The sequence below is a fragment of the Homalodisca vitripennis genome, chromosome 2, assembly GCF_021130785.1.
Source record: "Homalodisca vitripennis isolate AUS2020 chromosome 2, UT_GWSS_2.1, whole genome shotgun sequence".
Taxonomy (NCBI): Eukaryota; Metazoa; Arthropoda; class Insecta; order Hemiptera; family Cicadellidae; genus Homalodisca; species Homalodisca vitripennis.
In genome coordinates, this window is record NC_060208.1 from 62,545,570 (window position 1) to 62,556,209 (window position 10,640).

At 34.7% G+C, this 10,640-nt stretch overlaps 1 protein-coding gene across 3 annotated transcripts in view; it reads right to left on the reverse strand.

Moving 5' to 3' along the window:
- LOC124354053 (BTB/POZ domain-containing protein 6-B-like) overlaps positions 1-9,075 on the reverse strand; it is a 78,195-nt gene extending 69,120 nt beyond the window's left edge. The window contains exon 1 of one of the 3 annotated variants that reach the window (XM_046804225.1): positions 8,638-8,896. In XM_046804225.1, coding sequence (XP_046660181.1) covers positions 8,638-8,639 — 2 coding nt within the window. In that variant the 5' untranslated portion in view covers positions 8,640-8,896. Of the gene's footprint in view, positions 1-8,637 lie in introns of all 3 variants that reach the window. The other 2 variants (XM_046804226.1, XM_046804227.1) reach the window with 2 other exon arrangements.
- Between the last annotated feature and the right edge of the window lie 1,565 nt (positions 9,076-10,640).

Consider the following 10,640-nt stretch of genomic DNA (forward strand, 5'->3'; position numbering starts at 1 on the left):
TAACAATAATAATTATTACTTTACATACACGCAATAATATATAATTACGCGTGTATAATTATAAACAATACAAAAATTATGACAAACAATATGAATTGTGACTCATCATTATTTATATTTCCAGTTTGATCGTTTTTTGCTGGTTCATTTATTATTTATGTCTTCTTAATTATTTATGAGTTTTCCTACATATTCTTATTTTAATTTATAACATATATTGTTATTTAGGACTATAGATACTTTTATTTCAATTGATAGTCTAGGATTCTAGATGCGAATATTAGGTATTGATGATTATATTCTTCGATATAAAAAACCGGGTCCACTTATCGTACCCTACCCCAGTACACAAATGTAGGAACAAATTTACATTTACATATCAATTATTAAAAAAACAAAGTTATTTGTGATTTCCACCCTCTAAACCATGAATAATTTTGTTCAGGAGGATGAGCAGAATACATTAATAAAACATTCATTTTGATTGGTTGTTCCAGCCTTAACCTGCACCGATACCAATAATGTTTTGCTTTATTCATCAAATTCTATGATTATCTAGTCTACAAATCAGTTTTCAAAATTAAGGAACAAACAGAAAAATAAATTTGGCCATTAAGGTGTGCTGCAATCCATAGGATAAATGCTGTAATGTTTCCCTGTAATTTTTGGTGTATGAACCTTTAAGTCACACAAACTACTTGCATTATTGGTTCTTTCCTCATACATGGCAATTAATTTCATTTAGTTTCAATCCATTGTATTAATTTCAGCTGATATTAATCCAAAGAAACAAAGCATGCAAAGCTACTAGACTCAAACAGAAATGAGGGACAAAAGCAGTGATGGCTAAAAATTTTGGTACTTTGGGATTATACCGACCACACCAGTATGAAGAACACAAAAATATAAATTTATATACACAAACATGATAGAACGAAAAAAACAACTCTTTAATTACAAAATTACAAACTTACAAGCATTTCCAGGTATTGTGATCGGTATTTTTGTCGCTGTTATCTTATTTATCTTATCTTTCTCGAGAATCCCGATTATGGCAGGGCGCGGCGCATCACATGATTATTTAAGTTTTTTGCACAGTACATAATTGCCTTTCCATTACAATTCAATTTATATTTCTGATCAGCTCCTCTAGAATTTGATATTTTACTGATAGGTACTATCTCGAGGGATGTTTTTCTTTCGTTGCTGCCGAAGCCCGCGCTGATGGTCGGAGGCACTCGCATTTTGGGTGACGGAGCGTGATCAAGAATAAAAACAAGTTTTGAGTGTTTTTTTTTTTCAATAAAGAGTTTAGTTTTTGTTTGGTAATGTTTATTTTTGTTGAGTTTTTGTGTTTGGAGAAATGTAGGGGTAAAACACGGAAGTAGTCTACAACAAAGCGACGCACCAGCTGAACGGGCGGCGAGACTTTGCAATCACGTTATCTACTAGACCGCTCGACTTTGACCTCTGTCTGAGGATGGGGAGTGGTTTGCAATAAGACAATTCCTGTTTTGGTAATTATCATATTAACGGCCGGGGCGGAAAAATACGAGTTTTGCGTTAAAAACCTATTGGAATCGTCATATAGAACAAAAAAGTATAAGGTTTGATGGGGTGGAAATGAGAAATAACGAAGTTCTAGAAAATGAAAAATTAAATAACTTTTCAGTAATATCTCCATGTTCTACATCCACGTCTAGCGTCACGTGATCTTTTGTGGCCAATGATTGAACCTCGTGATGACGTCATCGGTTGCGCCGCCATCTTTGCAAACGTAAATGAAAAATAATACAGAAATGAGCAGAATTTTGATCAAAATAAATAATGTTTTTCTTAATTTCGAGAAAAAAAATTAATTACGAGTGCCTCCGGCCATGTGTCAATAAAAGAAAAACATCCCTCGAGATAGTACCTATCAGTAAAATATAAAATACTAGAGGGGCTGATCAGAAATATAAATTGAAATGTAATGCAAAGGCAATTATGTAAAGTTAAAAAACTAAATAAATCATGAAAAACTCAAATATATAGATGGATCAGAGAACACATGCCATTAGTGTGTTGGCGGATACAGCTGAGCAGCAGCAACAAAAAAAAACCGCTCGACTTTGACCTCTGTCTGAGGATGGGGAGTGGTTTGCAATAAGACAATTCCTGTTTTGGTAATTATCATATTAACGGCCGGGGCGGAAAAAATACGAGTTTTGCGTTAAAAACCTATTGGAATCGTCATATAGAACAAAAAAGTATAAGGTTTGATGGGGTGGAAATGAGAAATAACGAAGTTCTAGAAAATGAAAAATTAAATAACTTTTCAGTAATATCTCCATGTTCTACATCCACGTCTAGCGTCACGTGATCTTTTGTGGCCAATGATTGAACCTCGTGATGACGTCATCGGTTGCGCCGCCATCTTTGCAAACGTAAATGAAAAATAATACAGAAATGAGCAGAATTTTGATCAAAATAAATAATGTTTTTCTTAATTTCGAGAAAAAAATGAATTACGAGTGCCTCCGGCCATCAGCGCGGGCTTCGGCAGCACCGAAGGTACTGCCGAAGCCCGCGCTGTGTCAATAAAAGAAAAACATCCCTCGAGATAGTACCTATCAGTAAAATATAAAATACTAGAGGGGCTGATCAGAAATATAAATTGAAATGTAATGCAAAGGCAATTATGTAAAGTTAAAAAACTAAATAAATCATGAAAAACTCAAATATATAGATGGATCAGAGAACACATACCATTAGTGTGTTGGCGGATACAGCTGAGCAGCAGCAACAAAAAAACCGCTCGACTTTGACCTCTGTCTGAGGATGGGGAGTGGTTTGCAATAAGACAATTCCTGTTTTGGTAATTATCATATTAACGGCCGGGGCGGAAAAATACGAGTTTTGCGTTAAAAACCTATTGGAATCGTCATATAGAACAAAAAAGTATAAGGTTTGATGGGGTGGAAATGAGAAATAACGAAGTTCTAGAAAATGAAAAATTAAATAACTTTTCAGTAATATCTCCATGTTCTACATCCACGTCTAGCGTCACGTGATCTTTTGTGGCCAATGATTGAACCTCGTGATGACGTCATCGGTTGCGCCGCCATCTTTGCAAACGTAAATGAAAAATAATACAGAAATGAGCAGAATTTTGATCAAAATAAATAATGTTTTTCTTAATTTCGAGAAAAAAATGAATTACGAGTGCCTCCGGCCATCAGCGCGGGCTTCGGCAGCACCGAAGGTACTGCCGAAGCCCGCGCTGTGTCAATAAAAGAAAAACATCCCTCGAGATAGTACCTATCAGTAAAATATAAAATACTAGAGGGGCTGATCAGAAATATAAATTGAAATGTAATGCAAAGGCAATTATGTAAAGTTAAAAAACTAAATAAATCATGAAAAACTCAAATATATAGATGGATCAGAGAACACATACCATTAGTGTGTTGGCGGATACAGCTGAGCAGCAGCAACAAAAAAACCGCTCGACTTTGACCTCTGTCTGAGGATGGGGAGTGGTTTGCAATAAGACAATTCCTGTTTTGGTAATTATCATATTAACGGCCGGGGCGGAAAAATACGAGTTTTGCGTTAAAAAACCTATTGGAATCGTCATATAGAACAAAAAAGTATAAGGTTTGATGGGGTGGAAATGAGAAATAACGAAGTTCTAGAAAATGAAAAATTAAATAACTTTTCAGTAATATCTCCATGTTCTACATCCACGTCTAGCGTCACGTGATCTTTTGTGGCCAATGATTGAACCTCGTGATGACGTCATCGGTTGCGCCGCCATCTTTGCAAACGTAAATGAAAAATAATACAGAAATGAGCAGAATTTTGATCAAAATAAATAATGTTTTTCTTAATTTCGAGAAAAAAATGAATTACGAGTGCCTCCGGCCATCAGCGCGGGCTTCGGCAGCACCGAAGGTACTGCCGAAGCCCGCGCTGTGTCAATAAAAGAAAAACATCCCTCGAGATAGTACCTATCAGTAAAATATAAAATACTAGAGGGGCTGATCAGAAATATAAATTGAAATGTAATGCAAAGGCAATTATGTAAAGTTAAAAAACTAAATAAATCATGAAAAACTCAAATATATAGATGGATCAGAGAACACATACCATTAGTGTGTTGGCGGATACAGCTGAGCAGCAGCAACAAAAAAGTCGTCTATCACAACGAAACGACAAAGTCTCCCGGTTTAAAAACACCACTCGACCGCACGACGAACACATACACTCATTTTTAAAAATTCCATGTTTAATTAAAAAAGAGATAATTTCGTTTCGGTTAAAACGTAAACTCTTTACGTGCCCTACGAAACACTCCGACACACACAATTCACTAGGGTTGGTTGAACTAGTGGATGGTTGATTCATCATTGTAAACGCACTCACTCAATCCGACCTACTGAACACGATATCTTGTGTAGAACTGACCCATGCCCCGGAGAACTCAGATGACAGGTACGTTATCAGGCTGCTATCAGTCCCGGCCGCAGATAATATTCAGGTAAACAGATTATCCAGACAGCACACAAACTGAACATTAAAACATTAGGAACTTAACCACTTATCAATATACCCCCTAAAATCACGTTATTTGTCATTTGCACCCCATAGTACTATACGGTGGCGTAACTAACGCCAATGCAACCAATGCGGTGCATTGGGGCGCAGGCCTTAGAAGGGCGCAAAAAGTGTTTTTTTTTTAATTGAAGCTAAATTTGTGGGTAACAAAACATTTGACCACCGAGTTGTATTCGTTATTCTAACAGTACAATAGTATGAACTATTAATACACTATTTAAAAATATTATTAAATCAGTGGACCGTTTTTTACCGTATAAAATTTGTGCGTTTTTAATGGATTTCGTTATGATTGTTTGTGATTGAACGAAATGGACGGAAACAAAAGACCTAGTGGTGCCGAGTTCCGAAAAAGGAAAAAACAAGAAGAAGAAGAAAAAGTGAAGAAACTACCAAAGATTGACACGTTTTTTAAAAAACGGGATTTTGCTGATACCTCTCAAAGTCAATCAGGTGACGATGGTGTTGGTGAGAATGAATGTGGGCTTGGGGGTAAAATATCCCACGTCAGAAGATATCGTCGAATTGAATGTTCTTGCCGATAACCAAACTTCAGAAGTCCACCAAAATGTGAGTAAGTCTGCTGATTTAAATATTACATATACTGCTCCTTCTACATCAACAACTGGCGGAAGTATTTCAGTACAAGAAAATACTGATGTCTTTGGTATAATTTGCAATGATGGTGGAGTAGGGAGTACATAGCTCTTTTCTCAGAAGATATTAAACAATGATGAATTGAAATCTCGGATTTTGAAACTCCGAACCGTGTAGACCTCAAGGGCCATTCCCTAAAGACATTAAAACAAATAGATCCTTTTCGAAAGATTAATTATTTTTCCGAAACGAAAAACTGGTCAAAAAATTGAGCGCTTTTGGCTTTGTTACTCTCCGTCTTTAAATGGCGTGTATTGTGAACCATGTTGGCTGTTTGCTAACAGACTTGATAAAAACTTTAACAATGCATGGTCTACTGGGAAAATTAATGATTGGAGAAATCTGTCAACAAAAATTAAAGACCACGAATTGAGTAAGTGCCATATTAATGCATGTATCGCATATGGAATAAGAAAAAATAATAGAGATATCAAAACTCTTTTCTATGACAAAGAAGATAAACTGGTTGAAGTAATAAAGAGAATTTTGGATGTTATCATAAACAATGTCAACCTGTAATCTAGCTCTTAGAGGTCATCGATCTGAGAGGCATAAAAAATGTTAAGAGTGAGTCAGGAAATTTTCTGAATATTATTGATCTCCTTTCTAGATACGACCCTATTTTAAAGAATCACCTGGAAAACGAAGATAGTAGGGTAAAATACTTAAGCCTTTTCAATTCAAAACGAGCTTATTCATTTGACATCTCATCAGATTTTGAGTGAAAATATTGACTGATGTTCAACAGTCTCCATTTTTTTTCTCTCATTTTAGATACTACACAAGACATTTCGAAAATTGATCAGTTATCAATAATCTTAAGATATGTTTTTATACAAACCAGACCTAAATCAGCTTGAGATAATGGAATCCTTTTTAGGGCTTTGTGCAAGTACTAGACCAGTCAGCCGAAGGACTAGAGGATCTTGTAGTTAAATTTATAGAAGAAAAGAAAATATCTTTTTGATAAGTGCCGAGGTCAAGGATATGATGGCGCTTCTGTCATGAATGGAATTTACACAGGACTGCAGACCAGAATAAAATCAAAGTCTCCTAACGCTGAGTATGTCCATTGTGCTAGTCACAATTTAAATTTAGTTTTAAACGACAGTGTGAAATCGATTTAAGAGATTTCATCATTCTATGATACAATAAACAGTTATTTATGTATTTTTCGGCCAAAGCCTACCAAGATGGCAATGTTTTAAAAGAGTTGACCGACTCCTGTGTTATCAAGTTAACCTTGAAAAAACTCTGTCCTACTAGGTGGTCGTCAAGGTACGACGCTTTTACTATCAATCAATGTAAATTTTGTCGCTGTGCTGAAGTGTCTATCGAAAATAATTTTGACTTCAAGCAAGAACAATGAAGTCGCAGAAGCAACTGGTCTTATAAAGGAAATGTCTTCTTTTGAGTTTGTTTTGATGTTAGTGTTTCAAAGTCGAATTTTAGAAAGAATCCAGATCACGTCGAAAACCCTACAGAGGTCCGACGTTAATCTAGACGATGCAAAGAATCTCCTTCAGAAGTGTTTAAATACTGTGAGCCAACTGCGAGGAGAATTCGACGATGTCCTAGATCAAGCCAGGAGGTTAGCTGCTAAGTGGGAATATTGATTCGTCAATGACCTCCAAACGTAAAAGAAAAGTAAAAACTTTTTTTGACGAACTTTCTAGTGACTATGAGTTTAGTGATCCTGTGCATTGCTTTAAAGTTAGGGTATTTGTGAGAGCTGTTGATATTTTAATTTCACAGTTAAACGAAAGGTTTAAATCTATGTTATGTATAACTGACACGTTCAGTTTTTTTTAAACCCAGATAATTTGTTACGTTTTCTGACGAACAACTCGTACAGTCAGCCTCTGACTTTTGTAAAAAAATATGAATCTGATGTGACTCATGCTTTAGTTAACGAAGTCATTTGCTTTAGAAATATAGTCAAAGACGACATCAGAAGTAATAAAATAAGCAAAATCAGCCAGCTGGCTGATTACTATTGATTGAAAATAAGTTTATTTTCATCAAGTGTGCCAAACGTATGTACTGCATTCATAATGTTTTCTTACATTACCCGTGACTGTGGCAAGTAGTGAAAGGTCTTTTTCCAAACTAAAAATAATTAAGAACTACTTAAGAAATTCTATGTCCAATACTAGACTGTGTGACCTTAGTGTAATTAGTATTGAACATGAGAGAGCTCGGTCTTTAGATGTTAAAAAGGTTAGCTAGACGGTTTCCTAGAAACAAAGAGCCGTAGGGGCTTTCTCAGGGAGTGGGAGTAGGAATTAAAAACCCTCAATTAAAATGTCTATGTTTCATGTTTAGCATAAAATTAACATTAAGATAATGTTGGAGCTTCTTACATCATTTATATGTCACTGAATAAATGTAAAATAAATGTAAAAAGTAAAAAGAAGTAGTCTTATTTTATCGTCCTAAAAAGTACAATAATTAATTGAAAGTATGTAATGTGATCCTAGTCTTGTAGTTAGCCCTAATTGAAATGTTTGTACATAATCTTTGACAATCAAAACATGTAAATGTAAACAAAAGATTCACCATTGGTGTTAACATTTAACAGGTGTTTTGCCAAATTTAACATTAGTGTTTTACGTTTACCAATTACCAGGTGATTGAATGATTGATTTAAATTTTACTAAGTTTGAAACTAATATGACCAAGAAATACAAACAGTAAAAAGTCATAACATCATAAGTTTTAATAATCCATTGATTATAAAACATTAAAAAATTAGAAATACCGTCATTTTTGACAGGATGATAACCTAAATAACCTAGTATATCATATATCTTTCTCTAATTGGATAGAGATTGTACAATGCCCGTATGTAGCGAAGCAGTATCCAGGAAGACTTGCATTGGGGCGCAATCAAACTAGTTACGCCACTGGTACTATATATATATATTTTGTTCAGGAGGGTGAGCAGAATACGTTGGTAACGTCAAATTCGTGATTTGCCGCCCCGGCGTTTAATCTTACTGGTACGCCTGTTTTATATTGACGAAATATTGTTCTACGCTACTCTAATAGTAATCAGTAGAAGCAAAATGTCAAATAACGATTCATGTCTGGGTGTGGTCGGTATAATCCCAAAGTATTAAATTTTTAAAGCATCACGTAGCCTACCTTCAGTCCCAATAAAAATCTTTTATGTTGTTATATAAAAATATAACAGTACCGTACATCTAATTACTAACACCGCTTTTGTTTAACACAAAAGTATGAACATTTCAAATTAAATGAGTTCATCTTAATCGTTTTTTAAGATGAAATAACAGTGTCAACAAAGTTATCTAAAGTTTACCCAACGTTAACTGATTAAGATTGCTAAGGAATTACAAAGATTTACTCATTACTTACATAAATTCTTTCCCTTGTTTTGGCAAACATCACATGAATACCCTTGGTTTGGCAAACACCACTTGACAGCTACACAATAAAGACGATCTTGAGTAGTTTTAAGATAGCTTATCTGTGGAAATATGACTAGACTGATAAAAGGAACTGAGTTTTATTTAATCCATTGGAACGTTCTAGAAACGTAACCGGACCTGGATCAGTTCACTCTTTTGGAAACCCACGTTCATTGCATACTCGTTCCGAGCGTTAAAGCTTGATAAAATGTTCTGTTCCAGTTCTGATTTAACATTACAAGTTGCAATCTATCATTCTACTTATTATTATTTAGAGGGATTTTAGAGGTACTGAATTTGTGATTGAAAGTGGTTATTAATCGTCCAAAGAGTTGGTTTTAATGTAATGGACATAAACATAAGAGTTTATGTTACCATTTTCTTAATATTTAATGTTTTAGCCTCCAATATTGTGTTGTATATGATAATTGTTTTAAAACAGTATTTCAGAAATGTTACTATCGTACTTGTGGTGTAAAAAATGTGTTTAATTAAATATTGATTAGTTTACCTTGAACACCGATACTGTCAGTAACTTTATTAGGGGATTTAAAATTCTAATTGCAGTTGTGGACAGTATATCAAGATTAATAATTTTGTAATGGGTGAAAACCAATTGAGAGATATTGTGTTTATGATATGTCAATATCATTAGGCATCCATTCATCTAGCGGAATATCTTACATTTGAAATGTAATTATTACCAAAGCGTTCCGGAACTTATTATGTAGTATATCGTATATGAACGAAATCAGCCAGGAAGCTGGTATAGGCAAGAACCTGGAACAGAACGCAACGTTTGGAACACTGGAACTGTCGCGTGGAACTAGTTCCGAGCTCGGATCATTCCGGTCGGAATCATGCCAGTTCCAGAACAGCCGGTTACACCTGTAGTAATCTGTAACTAACTTAAAAGTACTGCTTGCTTGGTCAGTGTAAGTGGTCTGACAGTTTCTGCTCGGTTAGTTTGATGGTTCAGACTTTTCTAATCAGTGGACCAACATAGCACATAGGTTGTTACTGAGCATAGAGGTATGGCTACAAACAACAGTTAAAATGACAAACGGTGGTTGAGTTTTTAGTCAAATGTTAAAAAGTGCTGTTTTCTGGAATATGAGTGTAGGCTATATGGAGTTTAACACCAAACATTATGAAAAATGTTTTCTTTCAGTTAAACGCGTTTGAATAAACAAATGTATTGTATACAACTTCTTCAAAACTGCTGACTTTAATAATGCAACATTTTAACAGCTTAGTATGGACAAATTTAAACATACCCCTCATGTACTAAAGAGCAACTGGATCTTCCTTTTCACGGTAATCTGTGGAAAGCCGGTTCCTAGGAAGTGGAAACCACTAATAATACACTATGTAAGCTCGCTTGGACCAGTTATAAAAACCGCAATAATTTCAAACATTAAAATCTGCTCCAATTCTTGTCTAAGGAGAGACGTATCAAATTTTCATATTTTTTATAAAAACCAGTAGGCCGATAATCATTAAGTACAATATTATCACTGGTGATTTAAACAAAAAATGGAATCGTAGGAAATTAAATATTCAGATTTGAGTTTACGTATAGTAAAATGTAATCTCGTGACCGAACCTCTACTCATTCTGGAACCAATGCCTCTACCAGCACTTTATGAACAAGGTAAGAATTTTTACCAAGACACCAACGTCAGTAAGTTGATTCCTCTGTTTTACTGTCTTGACTTTATTTACTCCAACAATATCATTTGTTGTACTTATTTTATTTGAATATTTTCATGGGTATATTAATAACGTATTCAAGTTGGCCTCCTATATTCCTACGGTACATATAGATAGAAATTTAAGGCAATTGCCCCTGAAACAAAGTTGAAACAGTATTTTAAAATAATAATAAAGCTGTTTTAATTATTTATAAATTATATTTCAGAGAACTATGCAAAAATAGTGTGTATGTAC